Source organism: Lichenostomus cassidix, chromosome 3, assembly GCF_008360975.1.
Source record: "Lichenostomus cassidix isolate B80296 chromosome 3, HeHo_3.0, whole genome shotgun sequence".
NCBI lineage: Eukaryota > Metazoa > Chordata > Aves > Passeriformes > Meliphagidae > Lichenostomus > Lichenostomus cassidix.
In genome coordinates this window covers 66,572,113-66,593,205 of record NC_139483.1, presented here as the reverse complement: position 1 = coordinate 66,593,205, position 21,093 = coordinate 66,572,113, and the positions used below count along the sequence as shown (strand labels likewise).

Sequence of the window (21,093 nt, the reverse complement as noted above, 5' to 3'; positions counted from 1 at the left end):
CCCTGCTTAAAGGTCCTTTGTCCCTGCACTCAGCCCTATGTATGTAAGCTATATAATTATTGTTTAATGAACAAAACATAAGCAGGCCTAGGCAATTTAAGCTTCCTTATTCTTTTTGTCCTCTTAGTCTTCCAGTCATCAGCAATGATTGGCAAAATCCCAAACTGGAGGTAAGAGATGCTTACATGCAACTACCTGGTGATTGAAGCATTCTCCTCAGAGTGTGCCAGGACTGTGAGACATGAGAGGCTGGCTTGGTGTCCTTCAAATGGAAAGCCTAGAATCCAGTCTACTGTTGTCTCTTCAGCTGCTGTTGAATAATGCACTGTCCTAGTCACTCTGCTGCTACATAAACGTATGCAACAAAGGGATATGTCCCAAAGGAGGGCGAGATAACCTCTGCCAAAACTTAATTCTAGAAAGGCTGAGGCAGCAGATGCAAATTTGTGCCTGATGACTGACCTAAATTTTGCCAAGGAGAGAAACAGACTGAACAGCAATAAACGTCTTGTAGCCTGTTGTTTGGGCTACCATAAATGTGTCTCTGGTTCAAGCTTTTCCAAGGGCAGGAGTTGTGGTGCATTAGTGTTGCCAGGCACTGCTGTTGAAGGACAGCTCTCTAAGTTCCATACATTCACCAATCTCGTTGAGCAGGCACCATGGCACTGAGTGGGAATAGCCATGTTCTGTACACCTTTTGGGTTGGGCATAAATGGCTACACAAAGGACAAAGTTCTGAAGAATTAGATCAGTAGGTTTTCTGTTTAATTAGGCCTCTAATCCTACAAACCATTTATGATTTTGCATTATTACATGTTCGTTGTGTCTTAAATGGAGCTACTCATTTGAGTGAAGTTACGGGTGTAGTTGCACACAGGATCAGATCTGGGCAATCACATTTTGGCTTATTGTTTGTACCATAACACTGCCACAAATTGGTATCTCTGATGTTACCTGTTGCCCAGACAGGGTGAAGGGGTATCCAAAACTGAATATGTTTCTGTGAAATGGCTTACACTCCATTACTGTACCTGTCCAAACCATGCACTTACACAAAGACACATCATAGAGAACATTTCAACTGTTAAGAGAGTCATAAGGCATCGATTTTCAATGCAAGAGGTCATGAGGCTGCAGTTTCACTGGGTAATGTGCTGCATTTGCATAGACACGTATTCAGACAGCTAATGGTAGTGCAGAGTGCTTTAATGATTTTCATTTGCATCAAGCTGTTCTCACCTCTTAGGAACATAATGGATAAATAGAAGAGGCCTTTTGTTTGCTCTTCATGAAAGTTACCAGTGATTAAGTGGTGCTGAGGGAGCAGACTCGTGCTCTCATTTGAAAAAAAACCCAAAACCAACAACAAAACTGCCCATCAAAGCTGACTTCAAAGTGACCTACTTAATTTTGATTTTAAATGGTACTTGAGTGTTTTAATGTTATGCAGATTTTCTAATTTAAAACACAGAAGTGGTCACTCAACTGAAAATACAGAAATAGTTTTTACATCAGTTACAAAATACTCATAATTTGTTAGGGTACTCTTCATAGTGTTGAATTACAAACAAAGCTGTATGCACTCCGATCTGGTTTTCTTCCAAATGGATTCAGTAGTCATGTTATTAAAAACTATGTCCAGAATAGTTGTGAGTAATTTGATACTTTTTGCACTATGCTATGGTGTTTCATAAGAAAATCCATACCAGAGGCTTGCTAGAGAAAATCTCGTCATGATTCCATACAGGGTCTCCCTGTGAAAAACATCTCCCTACCTTCCTGGAATGTAAAGATATACAGACTTCCAAAGTATGTCTTGGACCCTTGCAATTCAGTGTCAGCTTCTTGGACTCCTCTGTCATGCATCAACTCAAATGCCCCTTCTTGAAAAGGGCTTAAAGGAAGTTATCTTACTCTCTGGCTGTGTTACGGTTTTAGGCATTTTCATGGGCAGTTCAGTCTCTATCAGTGTAATCTAGAAAAAAATCTGAGTGGCTTTTTCAGTGTATGGTAAGATGCAGTGTCTTCACACATGGAAAAAAGATCCATTGTATTTCAGTATATGTAGATAAAAATGAGAGAATGAAGCTCTATTCTTAAATACCTTTCTCTCAGAAGTCATGCTTAACTTTCTGTTCCTAATTTGTGACACAAGTCATGATTTCATTGCCCCGATTTGCACACTGGTGCCTCGGTACCAGTATTTTTTTATTATATTTTTCCAAATATCCTAGAGTTTCGACTTTATGTGTCACACTGAGAAGCTCAGCCAAGACACTCCACATCTCAAATATACAAATTTCAGCAGTCTCCACTCAGGGTACAAGGGTGCAATGTTCCTGAGAGCTGCTAGAATTAACAGGCTTTCAAGTACTTGGGTCTTTTCAGTTAATGACTTCCAGTTCTTTTGGTTTCTTACCCACTGCCTTCAAGATATTGATCTTGAGCACTTCTAGTGGCATTCCAAGCTTGTCATTTAAATCAAGATATGGAACTTCATGTATTTGGAATATTCTCCATTTCCACAGAATCAGTAGAATATTTGGGGAACACAGAATATGCAAATGCAGACCTGCTGAATACATAATTTTTATGGCCCTTCTGTTTTGTATTGGCTTTGTAATTTGTCCAGTGTTTGACTGAAGGGTAATTAAATTTACAATGAGAATATATCAGTCCATCCTTCTCTTCACTGATTTTAATTCTTTACTCCTCCTGTTAATTTTCTTTTAAATCTGCCTTTGTGTTCTCAGTGTGCCATGAAAGGACTAGTCAACAGCCTGAATACAAGGGGCAGTTGAGGGAAATTTCTGTCTGCAATCAACCTCCCCACTACAGGAAAAGTGCTGGATATCCTTACATGTGCAATAAAACCAGCTGAATTCAGTGACCACTGCCTGACCAGCATAACAATTTCTTAGCAATTTATGGCAGGTGGAGAGAGCAAAGATTTAGGATTACATTTAAGAGGTCTGTGCATGCAAGAATATAACTGCCTTGGGTTAGGAATAAAAGACCTATTAGGAGTTGTGTGTAATTTCTATGTATGGTAAGATGCAGTGTCTTCACACATAGAAATAAGATCCATTATTGACATTGTATTTCAGTACATGTATATAAAAATGTATTTTGCATTTATTATCCATGTAGATTTTTTGCATTTTGTGTGTTTATAGCCTCACAGTGATCTTGATCATCTCAATCTTGGTTTTTAGTTATGCACTTACATGCAACACATGGAAATATAACTTAGTAAGTATATATGACTGAGGAATTATTCCAGAAGCAAATCCTAGAAGTGAATGTGAAGCATTTTAGCTGATGCTGACAGAATTACAGAAACTCCTTGCTGTAGTGGGAAAACTGTTCAAAACCAAAAGTGTTCTTATGGTTTTAATTGAGAGGCAGAAAATTACTTCTGTGTGGTCATCCCTGCTAAAAGATTCTTTAAAACCAACATTTTCCATTTTTCCTTGTTTATTTCTTTTTTGGCTAGTAGTTGCCTCCTTGAATAGGATTTATAAACTATAAATCTAAGGAGGATAAAATGTTTTCTGAAGAATTTGATCCAGATGTATATTACTGTTTCAATAAATATATATTGAGTATTCAGGGTGAAGAAGGTTTTGAGGGGATTTGGGGGTTTCTTTGGTTTTGGTTGTTTGAATTTGTTGAGATATTTTAGTGTTTTGTTTTGGGTTTTTTTGGTTTTTTTTTTTTTTAATATCCTGGTTAACTTAGAGGCAGCCAAATTCTTGCTGTGTAAAACTCCAGGAAAGTCTATAGTATTTCATCAGGGATTCATGTGGCTCTTGGGGTTTTTGACTGTATCGTGTTGCAAGCTCCTAAAATAAGACTGTTTGGAAAGCTACAGGCTTCCCATCTTTTTGTCTGGAAAAGTTATAAAATGGAACAGGCAGCCTTTTCACTGAGCTGCTGAGAATGCAGTTCTGGCTATGCAATCAGGACTAAATAAGGAGCAAGATCTGCACTAAAAATAGAAACAGAGACTGATCCAACTGCAGCCTGAGTTATAATCCTCACACAGCAAAGGGCTGGTGGGTTCAGCTGAGGACATGCAGTTACAGAGAATCAAATAAACTTTATCCTGCCCCTAAAAAGCATCATACCCTAGCTGGTCTAACCAGATTTTTACCAGTCAGCAGAACTATTATTCATGTCTGCAAATTATTTCACATATTTTTTCAAATGTAGATCTTTTACTATTATTATTTTATTAGAGAGAGGATAATAGTATGACAGAAATATGGGCTGGGTTTATGTAACTGTTTGAGAAACATGGTGGAAAATGACAGAGAGAGATTTACTGCACTTTTCCTCTCAGCTGGGTAAATACATTCTTATCACTGCTTTGTGCCTTAAGCTAACATGTCCACTGACATGATGTGACTCCAGCTGGGCACAATGAGCTGATTTGGATATCTGGCCAGGCCTGCACTCTTGTCACAGTCTGTGCAGTTCACAGTGTGTGCTTTGAGGGAAGTCATTCTGCTTGTTTCAAGAACAAAGTACAGAACTGTGGAGTTCATTCCTGCACCCTACCCTCCTCTTTGTTGGTAAAATAGTTCAGAACATATTCATATTTTGTTTGTGTATTTCCTTTCCACTAATACATACCTCATAAGCTTAAGCCAAACTTGCCCAGGGAGTTCAGATATGTCCTTTGATACAGAATAGATTGCTATTTCTTATTTATTGTTAGGAACATTTGGTTATTAAATATTTGGATTAAATGAGCACAGCCAGCTACAGCTATGTTCTGCTTGTTTTCTCTGCCTGTTCCTGCATCTCTGCAGGCAGTGATACAGCAAGCATGAACAAATTTTCTGTTGCTTCAGTCTTAAAAGGGAGAGATTCTGTAACAGGCTATGGTAATTCATCATAGAATTTCAATTTTTCTGAATATGATTACATATGAAAATTTTAAAAAATAGAAGACACCAAATCACTCATCTACTAACTAAATGTTTAAAAATATTTTAATTAATTTTTAGTTTTCAATTAGGTGCAGGTTTTTTTACTGAAAATACACCCTGTTTGTGTATTTCCTGCCTGTTAATCACAGGAGTTGCTTGGTCAAATTGGAAGACAATGAGTGGAGGAGAAACATCTGGGTCATTTGACACATGTAAAAACCCACATAGCAGTGGGAGTAAGTGGAAGAAGACCAAAGACAGAGATCATCAAACTTGCACAGGCCAAGAACAATGCAAATGAAATACACAGTGTTAGTAAGTCACAAATCAATGGCTTGGTTGCATTTTCCTTCTTGAGATCCCTCTACACCATAACACGAACTACAATATTTACTGTTTCCAGACTCCTGTCCCAGCACCCCTCTCTCTCCTCTTCCACAGCCCATACTGAGTGCACAGCTTAGCAGAAGCTGTGAGCAGCTGCCTCACAGAAAGCCAAGCTGATCAACACCATCTTGTAGCTGGGGAGGCAGCAGCCTCATTCACCAGCTGAGTTCAGAGGCCTTTTTTCTTGTTTTCTTGTTGTATTCTCATTATTTGTGCTTGCATTTGAATATCTGTATTTTCTGGGGGGAAAAGGAGTGTGTGCAGTCCAGGAGGCATAGAGAAGGGATATTGGGGGATAATTGCTGTGAGTGCTTCACAGTGAAATACGTGTATTGCTGTGTTTTAGTCACATTCAAAACTTACACTGATTAATTGTCTCATTTTTTGACATAAATGAAATCTTTATAAGACTACATAAGGTTTTGCGTTAGTTTAGCAATGGGTTACACATACCTAGTTTTTGTGTACTGTTAGCTATTTGAAAGAAATAATTTGGTGTAATAAAAGCAGTATAAGCCCGCAGTGCAGACACAGTAATTTTAGTGAATTTATTAAAAGCAGTTAAATACTAGTGTCAGCTTAGTAATTACACTTAAACAGGCACACCCAATCCAACAAAGAATTTTTAAAATTATATATGGAAAGAGGGAAATCCTTTTAATAACATATTTTAGGTAACTGAAAGTTGCACAAAGAGGAAATGGCTTTGCTTGAACTCAGTTTGTGCCCACGCAGGGGCTTACATGAACGTCATCAGTTTACAATGAGTCTAGTTCTAGATAGAAAACAGTGGTGGTGAGCAGTGTAGTATAACTGGAGTGTTAAGAGATAACTCAAAACTACATAAGAACAGGTGTGAAATTCTACCTTACCTGCCTCTTCACTATTATTTCTGAATGTAATAAAAACATGGAATTAATTTCATAGGTCCTTACACATGCAGAATGAATGAATCCAAATTAAGAATTTTTTTCTTAAAGAGGATTTGTTTGTTTTTTATCAGAGTCCTTTCGAAGTACAAGGGGAGGTCACAGCTGTTCTCTTCATTCACATGTAGCCTAATAAAACAAACAACATATGTATAGGTCACAAGAGTTTAGCACTCAGAACATAGGGATTTGTATATGATTTTGAAAACAGTAAATAAGAAATTACGCTCAACCTTTATCATTCTGCCCATCAACCTGATTTGTTAGTAAAGATTTGTGTTGGAATTAAGGTTTTCATACATTACAATGTTCAGAAAAATAAAAATTCTCCCACCAAATGCAAGATAGCAAGGTCCACATTTACATCCTCAGTCTTGATTCCAATTGTCGTAAATCTTATAGATTTACATAATTACTGTATTTGCATAATCACTTAAGAGCTAGATCTGTGCTCCAATGAAAGCAGACCTGAAACCTTTTAGAAAATAACAGTTAACTACATTTTGTACTGCGAGGATACAGGACTGACCTCAGAAATGGGCATGTTGCCCTTTGCTTAGACTATGTTGGCATCTGGGTACCTGAGTGAGTTTGGTGGGTTGCAGCAGGAGCATCCTAATGGTCATGAACAGTCTACTGGTGGTACCTGTGTAATAATATATCTGGAGTGGATAGGACTTGGGGAGGAGGGGCTATGTATTATACTATGTTTGCTCATGCTCCAAAGGACTTGGGGTTCAATTACAGTGTGGACACAGCTGTGGTGGTCTCATTTACCCTCAGAGGGGGGCTTTCAGATAGTGAGGATTAAAATAACAAACCCCAAATGCATCACTCAGCTTCTTACAAGTTGAGTGGGAAGATTACCTGGAAAATTCACACATACAAATCAATGTGTCCTTCCCCGTTTGTTTTTTTTTAATATTATTTTTCTTGTTGAAGACACTGAGCTGCAGAAAGCCATCAACTTGCACATGATTGCATGGATATTTTCTTTTGAACCAGACAGTGAATTTCCCTTTGACTTCCCCAAACCACAGAACCATTACCTCTCTTTTTACTTTAAAAAATTTGTCAGTTCAGGGAAATCGTTTGCTAGACTGAAACACTAGAAAGCAGATAAGTATTTCAGTGCAGAGTAGGTGGTTGCTATCCTGTTTCATGATAGTATAAATTAATTCCCTGTAGGAAATGGGTGACTTACAGGGTATAGGTTATGTCTTGAAACCACACAAGTCATGACAGAAAGTTATTGTCATCTGATAGATTTTGGATGGCCTTTGGAAGTTAAGTCAGACCCTTAAACCAGTTTCCAGTGGACAAATATCTGAACCAGAAAGGTCATCATGATTGTTAGCAATCTTATATGGCTTCATGTCAATAGTGTGAGAATGTGGCATTACTCTCTGTGCCAGGAAGAAATTAAATTATGGTATTTGCATAAAACTTTCCTTTTTTTGTGTTGTGCTTAGTCTGCAGAATATCTGCTTAAAAGATTTCAGCAGATACTCCTCTTCCAGAGACGGGAAATCAAAAACAGTTGAAGGTGTCCTCTCAGAATGGAGTTGCCCTGAATGGACATCTTCCAGCTCAAGCCAACAAGGCAATGATTTCCTTGTTCCAGGGGTAGCTGTTTCCTTTTATTCTTTCCTGTCAGTCCTAATGGGCAGATTACTTGGCAAAATCAAGTAGGACTCAGCAAAATTAACTTTTTTAGTCACCACTCTCCAAAAGAGTCCTGCTTTCCAAATATCCTGAATAGAGTAACTGTAGAACTAACAAACTTCCAGCACTTGGAGCCACCAAACAAAGGAACAGTTTGGTATCTATACTGTCTCTTAGCCTGCATGCTGGTAGCTGTTAAGAACACGAAATGCTGCTATTCACTCATTGTTGCACAATGGTAAGATCTCGTTGAGGCAAGTCTAATCGGCAAAGAAAATGACATTTTCCTCCTAGACCTATGAAGTATCGTAAGTACATTTCAGAAATTGCTACATGACAATTTAAAGCATCTTCTGTCTTTGGAGCAGTAGCCAGTCCTGAAAGGCTGAAGGAAGTTGAACTTGCAGCAGTCTATATTGAGTGTCTTTGCCCCCCTCACTGAATTCTTGAAGGCTCTTGAAGTGTACTTCTAAGGTAAATATGATAGTTCGCCTGCCTCAGACTGGGACTTGTGTCTGGAACCATCAGCTCACAGAAGTCCCTATTCTTGACAAAAATTTTATGCCTTGAATGACGTTTGGCCATCACTTCAAGGACAAGAGAGATGAAAAAATACAGCTGATCCCTCTTCTCTAAATAGATAGAGAGCACTTCATGGAATCCTCCAATTTCTGTTGATGATGGTTATGGATCTCCACCTGAACTAGAGAATTCATCTTTCTGTATTCTTCTGTCAAACCACATGTTATTGGAGTCAGTCATCTCTTTACACTTGGGATGTAACAAGTGCCCTGTTAACTACAAAAAGGAAAATATTTTAAGATATTCACTTGACTTTTCCTGCCTGGTTATATTGCAGACTGCACGTCTGTTTTAAGATTGTTATAGCAATTCCAGGTAAAGCGTTAGATCATACTCTGTCAGAGCAGCATCTGTGCTGACAATTTCAGCAAGAAAATTATTTATCTTAGACATCTACAGAGCATCATCTTGAAGCTCTGTCTTCCCAATTCCACAGATGTTACATATATTAACAACTCTTGATGGGTTGCAACATAAAGTGTTGCTCCTACTGCAACCTCTCAAGAAGCTGAGTCTGCCAGGGAAGGAACTAATGATTGTTATTGAGTACACTGCTGTGAAAATATGGATATATGCTGCACTTGGATAACTGCTTGACGGAAAACAGAGAATGAGTTACCCATCAGTAATGATGAGTGCTAGATGTGCACACATCCCACAGCCCCCATTCTCTTTTCATTGTATTCCTGCACATTTGGAATTCTCATACACAAAGGCACACTGAGTGTCTTATTGTTCAAATTAAAATCTCAAGGTGCCTCAAGGCTTACATGTGCTATATCAGCTATGTCAGCCCTTGCAGTCCCATAAACAAATGTGCAACTCCAGCAGATATATATAGCATATATTCCTCTCATTGAACTACTGGTGCTATATCTTATCAATCATTCAATCAGGGGAATGAAAATCTTTCCTTTCACAGGGTCTTTGTGCAATAAAAGTAGCAATACCAGATAGCATTAGCATGTTCAGTCACACAAAAGATAAAGTAATTTTAAAATGTACACACAAAGCAACAGTAAGAGTACCTGAACAAACAATATTTGAAATAGTGTGAGTCACTGCTTTTAAGATAAGTTCCTTAACCTCCAAATTTTGAAACTTTTTAATGGAATATGGCATCAATAAATAGTTTGTTTTAAATCTTTGTCTGCACAGTGAGTGTGCAGTTCTACTGTCATGTATAATATTTAAAAACACATGCAAAATTGCCAACAAACATCACCAGACAAACAGTTATAGTACAATGGTAAGCCCTCATCCCTCATAGCAAAAATACGGACCAATCCACAATGAAATAAAAATTGTCAAGGGCATATCACATTTGCTCTCGAATAATTCTATATATTTCCAAATCACAGCCAAGCAAAACACAGGTAGACATCTGTCTACAATCTGCATAGTTGCAGGATGTGTCTTCTGCCAATTCATCCCTTAAATAATGAGTATTTCTGTGCAATTCTGTTGTTGTCATACATTATATACAGGGGCTTAAACTTTTCAATATCTCATAAATAACAACAGTAACCTAACCTGGAGATTAGACAGTGCAAAGCCTGACAGGAAAATAAGAACAAAAAACAAAAGGTAGAAAAGACTGAAAATGAGAGAAGAGCAGAAGGGGAGCAAAATAATAAACTCTGAGGAAAGAATCAATACCAGTAAATGTAAAATTCTACTCAAGGAAAAAAGAGTGAAGCACTGATGGAAACAGGAGGGTGTGTTCATCCAAACACATTATAGGAAAGCAGGACAATTTTTTCTCTTTTGTTCTTAACCATGTTTTAATACTACTTGATAAAGTCATGTTCTGTAACTGTTGAGGTAAAATTATACCTGGAATTTGAAAGCAAGCAAATGCCATAAGAAGAGTCATGAACCACAGAGATAGGAAATAATGGTTGTGGTCATTCCTAGAGAATTCATGGGCCTTCTGAAAGCCAGGGATCAGATTCAGACTTGACACCCCAATTTAGTTAAATAAGCCACAACTGTTGCCATCAGGTTTGTTTTCTTGTGAGTCAAACTCTAGTCTTACCTTTGCCCTTTTGTCTTAGTGGAAGATCAGCGTGTACATATGAACACAGAATTATTTTCTTTTCAGTAATGATCAAACCCAAATGTTATTTTACCTTGGCCAGCTTTGTGCAGGGTGATGTGCCATCTTGCATATTTATTTTCCTGGAGTGATTCCCAGAAGTAGGCTATGCTTTTTCTTGCTCGTGTCTCACTAGCTGTATTTATGAGTTGTGTACACCAGGTTTTCAGTCCCTGGGGACAGGCTTACACAGGAAATCTGTGGACAGTATTTAATACATACAAGTATGAGACCAGTGAAAAAAGCAGCTGCTGAATGCCACTCCAAATTGATTCACAATTTCAGACTAGATCATGGATAAGTTAGGATCCATGGTTTAAAGCACAAACACCTTTTCCTGTTTGATCATGTAGGAGGAAGTCTCCTTTATCAAGTACAAACAACTGAATGTGCATATTTTTGCTTGGTTTACGGATTTAAAATTCCATTTTTCTCTGATGACTGAGTCTAATAGCAGTATTGTTATTGTTATTGTTATTATTATTATTATTGATTCTTACTGATTGCATAGAGCCATGTTTTAAAGATACCTTTTTTCCTTGCTATTTAGATACATGAATTCCCTTTGGCTGTAAAATAAATCAAGATAAGGCCCTCTTTCTCACATGCCATCACAACTGATGAGATCTGAGAGGTGTATAATCCCTTCAATTACAGCCTGCAATCCCATTAATTGAATAATAGCATGACCCGGGGAAACTTAACTTAATGGCTAGTAAGGGTACATAGGAAAGCTGACATACAAAGTTAGATGTACATTTTAAACTGCTGTTGTGTTTACAGGTTGGCTGTTTGAAAAACACACAGACAGTTTTTTACCATCCTCTAGGACTTCTGTGAGATGCCGTAATTGCTGGACCATTCCTCAAAACAGGACTGATGGATAAGCATTCTGATGGTCAAGCCAAGGAGCAAGGCATCTTCCCCCCAATGCTGTAATTCATCCGACAAGTCCATTTGATATTCATGCCTCTGTTCTTCATCTGGCAAATGTTTCCTCCCTAGGTCTCTTCATAACAGCTGCACAAGGTGTGATGAGGCTGTCAACTCATGTAGCATGTTAACATGTTGGTACTGTACTTAAGGATGCTCCTAGACTTGCCTCTGGGACAGGTCTAGTGTTGGCACAAACTGCTAGTGTAGGATCTCACTTGCAAGGCTGTCTGCATGTCTGTGCATATCTGAGGGTTTGGTAGCTGGTAGTCAGTGAGGTTTAACAGGCTGCTCAGTGCAATGGACAGGGGGTGTGGCACTGCTCCTGTGCATGGGAAGCAGATGGAGTGGGGAGCACAGTTCAGTGCCAGCCATAAACAAGATCATTCTCCCAAATGCTGTGCCAGAGCAGGCTTTCCAGTGGTGGTGCACAAGTGATTGTGCACAACTTCTTCTGTGCCAGGCTGGGCACTCTTACCTTGTGCTGGACATGAGGGAAATGCAAGGGCTGTAAGTGTGATGGAGGAATTAGCACTGCCAGTTTGGTTCCACTCTGTGTCATTGGCATCTGTCAAACCTACTGGTGACATGCAGGACAGAGCTGCTGAGGTGACCTGCCATTTACCTATCACTCTTTACCCTCTTGTTTCTACTGACACCTGAATTCACAGAGCAATTCCCTTTAAGGCGATTCACCCCGTGACCCTAAAGAGCTGATTACTTAGTGGGATGATAGGGAGAGAGGTAGCCTGAGGACAGGCATTACTGTGGGCTGGCTTTGCAGCTTCTGCCGTCTCAGCTACTGCTCTCTAAAGTCTGGGATCTGGACTGAGGGAAAACCAGTCAGTAGGTAGCTTAAAGGAAGGGGATGCCCTCACTAACCCTTTACTGAATTAAGGGTCCCAAGTAATACCAATTACCTCACTTGAGAGTCCAGCACTTGTCTATCCCTCCACATGCTCCCTGACATCTTTACTATGCCCAGTTGAAACAGTCACCTTCTCCATCGTGACACCTCAAAGTGCCAGCAGAGCTCCAAATCCTTTTCTGTATAGCAGAGCCCTGAAAAATATTTTAATCAAGTATTAGATGAGGCCAGTGGGCTTATCCTGGTGCAGCACTTGTCCTTGGCTAGGGTATTGCTAGTCACATGGGTATTGCTAGTCAAGGAGAAAAGGCTATTGGGGTCTTTCCTTCATCTCAGTCACAGGACCTGAAGAAGACTTTCTTAATGGCACTCCATCCGTCACACAGCTGCAGCTGACACCTGAGTCAGGGATATAGCACTGGCCTTGAAGAAGCAATGCTGTAATTTTTGCTGGCTAACAGGGCAGGAACAAGTGCATACATACAAGTGCATTCATGCCAGAGCCAGGATGCCTTTTGCAGAGGTACTGTAGCTTGTTAGGCAGAGACAACTTGGGAGAGTAGAGACGCTGTGCTGCTGAGAAGCAGAAGCAACAAGCTGCGAACTGGGGGTGAAGAGAGAGCAGTGCAGATGCTGATGTATTACCCGGGTCCATTGGTTCTACAGGTACTGATTGGCCTGGCCAAAACTGCAGGGGATGCTCTCGACCATGGTCTGCTGTTTTTAAACAAAACAAATTAGCATATGTTACTTGTGAGTTTATGTTTTGTTTTTATTCAGTTGTTTGGGGTATTTTTCATTTAGAATCATAGAATGGTTGGGCTTGGAAGGAACCTTAAAGATCACCTAGTTCCAACCATGTTTGCCATGTTTGTTTGTATTATTTTGTTTTCTTTAATATGACAGAAATCTTTCAGAAGCATGACTAGACTTGCTTGCAAGTAGTTACATTTAGCTGTTATCTGCCTGGTGAGTTGTAGGAGAAAAATTGCACTAGTTCGAACTGGACTGAGTGGCAAGAATACTTTAATTTGGGACAGCAAAGAGAAAATTGTATAACATTTTTGTGCTGTCCTGAGTGGGAGAAGAAGCCAGTGAAATGCATGATTTTTCCGTCTTTGTAATCAGTTTGTTATGCAGAGAGCAGTGCCATGGGATTCAGCATTTTATCTGCTGGGTTTTCCCTGGCAGCATCTGAAGAAGTTCATTATAAGTGTTTATCACATGATCCACTTAATCAAACCACTGAAACTCGGAGAATAAGTCATTCTAACAAGACCCTTCAGAGCTGCCTTATAAGCTACTTACTGATATACTCTTCCTTAGTGAGTGTACAATGAGTTTCCTTGTATCCCAGTCTATGATACAGGAAGTTCATTATCCCCAGTCCGAATTCAGACGTAAAGAAAGGAAGCAGGGCTTACAAAGAAGTGACAGATAATTTGCAAAGGATTTTAGTTAGCCACTCAAATCTCAGATAGAGTCAGACTGTAAGCTCTTCGTAAGGACAGCCTTGTGGTATTTGCCATTAGGCACAAGGCAGCTATATCTACATAGCTGCTTCTAATGTTGTAAAATGCAGGCAACACATGAGAAATGATGAAAAATGCTTCTTTTGATTAGAGGTTTCCTAATGTAAGAATGTGAGAGAAAAGAGAAATCAGAACTGAAAGCATGCTTTTAGCTGGATGATAGCACATCTACAGCCTGATAGTCAGAGCTGATAGCTGGGCTGATGTGAAATGCCTTGAAAGCCTGCTAAATCCCCATGTGCACTAAGGGTTCGAGACACTGAGACTTGTCTGACAAGCTCAGCACTCACAGACATGCTGTTTGCAACCTGTGCTTGTACACCATACGTCTGGTAGGATAAATTAATTTCCCTGTGATGTACCTAAGAAATGTTCTGGTTGTAGGGAGCAGGTAGTTTAAGGACTCCACTGCCTCCTTGCAGGCATTCATTTAACTGAGCTCTGCCACAAGCAATGTGACACCATATTTTCTGGCACTCTCTGGATTTTCTCACTAATGGTGTTTCACAGACAGTGGCTCATAAAGGCTTGTCTTCTTGCTATCTGCAAAAGACTAGTTTGGGTATCACCACAGATGTAGGCTTACACCATCCTTAATACAGAAATGCTCTGGATAATTTTCCCAAGTACCACCTTGTCTCCATATGATAGCACTGCTCAACTACACCTCTTATTTTACCTCCCACCTCTTTATTTCACATCATGTGAAGGCAGTACAGGGTCACACCTGTAATCAGTGTGTAATCAGAAGGCAGTACAGGGTCACACCTGTACAAAAATCAGTGTTGATTTTTTGTAGGGATGCACAGGCTGAGCCTGGTGTGGGTCTCTGGATGAGCATGTTTTTCTACTGAAAGAAACTGCAGGGCCAGGAACATTAGGCAGTTCAAGACAAGCTACTCCATAAGACATCAAAACCAGGGAAGTGTGCAACCTGAGATATATGGGCAACAGAAAAACCATAACCTGGTTTGATGGGGATGATGCATTTTCCCTAGTATAACTCCAGTAAAGCAAGTCACAAATTTCACACCATTGTCTGGGCACTGCTTTGAGGGAATGGTGAAACCTGTCTCTCCAATGCCAAAGTCCATCCAGCCCAGAGCTTTAAAATTCAACCTGTTAATTACTCCAGGGAATAATTAACTCCAGCCTGGAGTGAGCAAGGAGTCTTGACTACATCAATCAGTGTGAGGGTCTGAGATGGGTAGTTTTCATTCCTTGTATTTTCCATGTACTGTGTACCTGTCTGTCTTGTCTTGATGCAGCTGTCAGTCTCCTGACTGCTGATATACCAATATATCAAATTGTCATCAGTATGGCTGTGTCCTCAGGAGGGACTGTGCTGCTTTAGTAGCTTGGTTTCCAACTAGTAAGTTAAAATGGGACACAAAAGCCTGGAGGAAAATACTGTTTTTTCTCTCTTTTTCATCTTCTTTTTAAAAACAGTAAAGTTTTTAAACAGCTGAGTTATTTTATCTCTTTCAGAAAAAAAAAGAGACCAAAAGAGATGAATTTATGCTAGCTAAATAGTTTTGCTACTACGTTCAATTTTATTACAGTGTAGTTCCCTTCCTCTTTCTCTCTTCTTTACTGTGCTATGTCTGTCTTCTCTGTTGCTATTGTGCCTATTTAAAGAGCTCCCCTTCATCTCTCTTTTGGGACAGTCTTACTGCTGGCTTTTTGCTGTTTCAGCTTCTACACAGCTGGTGCTTCAAGGAAAAAAAATGTCTCTTGTAAGGCTGTGAGGAGACTGGACCCATAAAAATCAGTATTTTTTGTATGTACATGGTTTTTTAGTCAGTAAGTCTTCAACAACCTTACCTAAATGGCCAATTTACTATTCTCTCAGCTTCTTAGCTAAGGAGGCTGGAGCAGAGTGAGTGGATAACTTTTTGCTGTCTGCAGCAGTGCAGTAATAAATAAGTGAAGAATAAAACTTCGGTTTTCCAAATTATTCACTGCTCTGTACATGGGGAAAGCCAGTACCAAGCATCTGGAACTATTGCTGGTAGGGATATTTTTAATCTGCTGTACAGAGAAATGGTCAGTTGTCCACTGCATGCTGTTGGTTCAGCATTTGGTGACCACTAGTGTCTGTATCAGTGCTGAGGCTGGATTTCAGTGTCTCTGTACTGTGTGTTTGGAGGGAAGTTCTGGGAGGAAGACTGGCGGGTGCATCTGGCTGCGTGTATTTGCACATGTGTAAGATTCACACAATGCCTGCTGAGAACTGATGCTACTAGATACTGACTGGACTGGGTTTGGTCAGTGCCAAGCTGGGCTCAATTCTCTCTCACAGCCTAGGGATGGAAGATTATTTAATGCACTCGCTGTTTCTGGGCTGTTCAGCTCAATCTCCAGCAGTGTTATCTGTTTAGAAGTCTTTTTCACTGCATTTCTTCCTTTGAAGACTGCAGGGTTTTTAACAGTGGACTGCAGCACCTGCTGCTTGCTGGAAATCCTGAGGCTGGCACATGAGAGCATTGCAGTGCTGAACGTGGCAGTCACAAAGCATCACATTTACCAGACTTTCACTGGGTGTAGCTGATGAAAAACAGAACAGACATGCTGTAAGGACTGTCAGCCCAAGTAAAGGAAGGTAGCTTTGAAGGAAGCCTCCAAGATAGTATTTCCAGAATATACTTCTTTAGGAAAAAAGTGGAAAATCCAAAGAATGAAACTCAGCCAGAATGAGCTCACTGCAGGTGGTGCTGGTCATGATTTTTAAAAAATAATTTTTAGTTTTTAACTATTTTAATAGTTTGGGGGTTTTTTTGGGGGTTTTTTTTGTTTGTTTGTTTTGGGGTTTTTTGTGTCCAGTGTCTGCCATTACAGTACCTTCTGCAGCCCTAGGAAACCCATGCTTTTGAGGTTCTCTGGAGCTTTCCAACAGCGTGCATTTCCCCATTCTTAGAAGAGTGGCATGAGTCAGAGAGGGCTTCATCTGTCCAGCCATCAAAGTAGGTCCTGGGAAGTTTCCTACTCCTTGGCAGATCCCCCTTCCACAACAGCCAATCCTGCAGGGATTTACATTCACTGGGTTCATCTGTTTTTCTCCTGAGATTCCCTGGACCCGTCCATTAGCCCCTTGGTCTCGCTGTCTGCAGAAGTTGCTGTGAAACTCCCCTGACCTGAGGGTTGGGTGGGCAAGCAGGTGCTTGCCCCTCACCCTCTGGAAACTGGAGAAGTTCCTGATACCTTTCAATGAAGAATAAACGTTTCTAAAATCCTGCCTTTGCTTTTGGTGACATTTCTTCCAATTTGCATGGGTCTGTGCAGTGGCATGCAGTGCTCAGAGCCATGATGCCTCGAGGAAGTATGTGTGTTTATATTTGTTTGGTCCCATCTACATCAGTGAGCCCTTGAAATGCAGCCTAGCTGGCAGATCTGGTGAGGCTGCGAAACTTAGCTTTAGACAGCTTTTTGTTTGTTTACAGGAGATCCTGGCCACAGACAGGGACACACAGCTGGTGGTCTGTGCACTGTTCTGTGATCAGGCTGAGGCTGGGCTCTGAGCCGATGAAGGCTGCAGTGGGGCTAAGCAATTCCATCTTATTCTTGGCTTGATTTGGAGGTGGATTGGATGGGCTGCTACTCTGCTGCCTTCTTCTGTGGTCTGGCATCTCAGGGCCTGGTTTGGCTTCTCCTGTGTGGGCAGCAGCATCCAGCACCTGTCTGCCATGGCAGTGGAACCTCTGCTTGCTCTGATGTCCTTCTCCCACAGCCCAGAGAACACCTCTTTTTCCAAGCAATAAATTGTAATACAAATACCCCACAAATACATTTTTCTTCCTGCACAGGTTGTAATAGGCAGGGTGGGAGAGGTGTCTGAAGGCCTGATGTCTCAGAGAGGGTTTTGCAAGTGGCTTTTGTGAGATGTTCATATGCCAGTGTGGTTCGTACTGGCTGAGAGGGCTGTGTGAGCATCTATTGGCGCAGCTCAAGGGAAAGTGATACACTGGATATTTGTAACAATACCAGTGTGCTGTGTGTCAGCCTGGAACTCCAGGAGACCCATGCTGGGGACTGGGGAGAAGGAGCAGTGCCAGCCCATCAGCACTGCAGACTGGGTACTGAGGCAGTGCTTCCCTGCAGCAACATCATGATAACGGATGGTGGAGGAGGAGGCTGATGAAAACTGTGACCTTCCAGGCTGAATCTGTTTCCCAGACATGGGTTAAAGAATAGCAGACTGCAGGTGTGGGCATGGAGGAACCTGTTAAATTAAAGCCAAAGTGTAACAAGAGCGATGTTTGCTTTGGAAGATAACCTGTACCTGTTCTGTTCATTGAGGGTGAGGGAACTCTCTGAGACATGTTTCACTTCATTACCACAGTAGACCTCTTGCACTGCAAGGCCACAGAGCTTGCAGTTCTCCTCTCTCACATCCCCTTCCCTTTTAAATTCAGTTATCTCTCTCAGCTTTACCAGCACCTCCACTCTGACAACCCAGAAGCATCCTAAATGGTGGGAATTGCTCCTTTCCTTATCTCATTGGGGAGCTTCCTGACCACACTGCCCGAGTTTGCTGCCCAGACTGATGCTGTTACTAAGATGCCCAAGTCTCCATTACCTGCAGCCTGGTCAGTGGCTGGAGATGAGGGAAAGGCTCTCAGCAAGGCACCCTTTGCAGTGGATGCTGTAATGAGCCAGCTTTGTTATCTGCTTTGCTGATGGCCCCAGAGGGGCTGCAGGGAAGTCTGCTGGTTTATTTTCTTAAATGGCATCAAATGATGGCAGTTCAAATCCTACCAGAAGAAAATGAGCTCTTAGGGCAGCATTTCTGGTCTTGTGTACAAGGCTTTATTAAATTAACTTTGTCCTAGAATCACCCTACACACCCTTCTCTGGAGAGGCTGATCTAACTAACTGCAGGATAAAATTTTGCAACCATTGTTTTGTCACACAGGTGACTTGCTCAAGAAAAATCTTGACATGCATTAACATCATCTGAGTTTTGGCAAGCCTGCAAAGCAAGCTGTCTGTAAAGTATCTATCTCTGTCTTAATGCTGCACTCATTCCAGTTTAAGTATGTAACTCTCTTGCTTTGCTTATTTTCCATGTTATGGACAATGGAGTTCCTCTCCCACACACCTCTTGCAAATGTACAGGTGTTGTGAGAAGAAACCCCTGGTGCTGTCACCATCCAAGCAATGCCTTTTGCCTCTGTGGGTACCTGCAGCTTGGCAGCTCCAGCTGGGCAGCAGCACTGCCAGCCTGCAGGATCTGCATACTTTCAGCTACTTCTCCATTATTTGCACATAAAGTTAATAACTGACTCAAGAGTTCATCTACAAATACATATTTAGAGCTGCTCTTGGTAAATTTTCCACCTCTCAGCCACAAAGCTCTTGTTTTCTGCAGTTTCCTTTCTGTATTTTCCCTTAACCCTAATCCATTTTAACATTAACGCATTAGTTTTGAAACAGCTGGTGTATTCTCAGCCTTTTCTTGTCCCTTACCTGCTGGTTATTTCTTTTTTTTTTCCTCTATACTTTGCCATCCTCTATACTTCTGCTGTTTGTGAAAACCAGCTTTTCTCCTCCCGCTCCCTCTTCACAGCTCCCACCATCTGTCTCTCTACAAATACAAAGCTTTAGGGGAAATGATTCACTAGGCTGCTAGCTCATTACTCACACTCTCCCCATCATGGTTTCTGTCCTTGTAGGATGCTCTAACTAATGTAAAGATCAATGAATCCTGGGAATTGTTATTCGATTAAAAAAAAAAAAAAGAAGGGCCCCAGTAGTAAAATAGATTGGGCTCTTCTCTTTGTACTTCCTAAACAGCAAAGCTTAGTTTTTCTTCCTCACTCTGCTAGCATTGTTTTGCAGAAAAGGATCGTTGAAACAGAAGAATAGAAATAATCGCTGGACCATTTAATGCAACCTTGTGCATCACATGATGCAGGAGTTACTTAATGAAATTCCCTGGCCCAAACCAAGCAAATCTGTGGTAAATCTAGAGCACATATTTTCGGATGACAGCCAAAATGATGAAAGGAATTTGCTACCCAGCCTCACTAATCATTTTGAATGCTTAACTGCGCTCCCTAATATGCTGCTTTGCAAGCAGCAAAACTGACACAGCCTCATTCTCTACATGTTTCTCTCCTCCAGGCTTGTGCAGGATGTGTACCCCAAAAGGCCTCCCAGCCCCCTGCCAGGGTCAGGGTGGCCAGCTGTCCACCTCTGGGAAGAGACTGGAATCTCTGCTGCCTCTCCCTCCTCAGCATGTGGGTTTGGGGCTCACTATTTGCTTGGGTAATTCTTTCCATGAAACTCGCAGGCACTTAGTATCTTTGAGCTCTCCCTATTAACTGTGGCAGAAATTGGCTGAGGCTCAGAAGCCATTTGAGACAGACTATTTCACAGTGTTAAAACACTTCAGATACCTTAAAATAACAGAGGCAGCCATACTGAGTTGGCAGATAGTGCCACAGCATTTCAGGAGACTTGCTCAACCTGGAGGCTGAGCTCAACTGTTGGGTACTCCAGCTGACCCAAATGTTGACCCACATCCCACTTCTTTTGTCTTTAATTTGCTGACCATTTAAGAAGGATTTCTGTCATGATTTTAAGCTTCCCACCACACACTTGAAAGTCATTTTCTTAACTGAAAGCTTATTTTTTCAATTTATCACATGAAAAACAGACTTCCTGTCCCCACATGCAAGTAGGTGCCAAGAAGTACCACTACCTAATACATTTTTATTGTGCCTTGTCAGGAAGCTGCCATCATGTCAGGTATTAGCCTATTTCAGTTGTTGAGATTTCATTTTGAAATTGGAGTTGCAAGAAGCACAGCAAATACCACAATCAAAATTGTAGAAGTTGACAACACTCAATACACCCTTCTCTTAAATGGCTGCAATTATTTTTGCAAAAGCCTGTTAAAGGAAAATCTGAGTTTCAATATTTTCTTCGTGAGCACCACAAAGCACGTCCTCCATCAACACACCATGCAGGCACCACCTCCATGGAAACCTAATTAAATAATTTGGATACCATAAGAGGAGTATCAACTTCTGGGCTAATTTTCTTTCCAGGCTTCCAAGCAGATGTACTTTTTTATAAAGCTGTGTTTGGGGCATTCTATTACAAATCTTAAAACTGAGGAGGATCTTGGTACAACTGCTCTAAAAAAATAAGGGCTGCA

At 40.8% G+C, this 21,093-nt stretch overlaps 1 protein-coding gene across 2 annotated transcripts in view; it reads left to right on the top strand.

The window, feature by feature from the left end:
• The window catches only part of LOC146439906 (uncharacterized), a 33,821-nt gene that overhangs the window by 11,347 nt on the left and 1,381 nt on the right, over positions 1 to 21,093 (top strand). The window contains exon 3 of one of the 2 annotated variants that reach the window (XM_085056153.1): positions 20,055 to 20,198. In XM_085056153.1, the coding sequence (XP_084912279.1) occupies positions 20,055 to 20,198 (144 nt within the window). The remainder of the gene's footprint in view (positions 1 to 20,054; positions 20,199 to 21,093) is intronic. The other variant, XM_085056154.1, reaches the window with a different exon arrangement.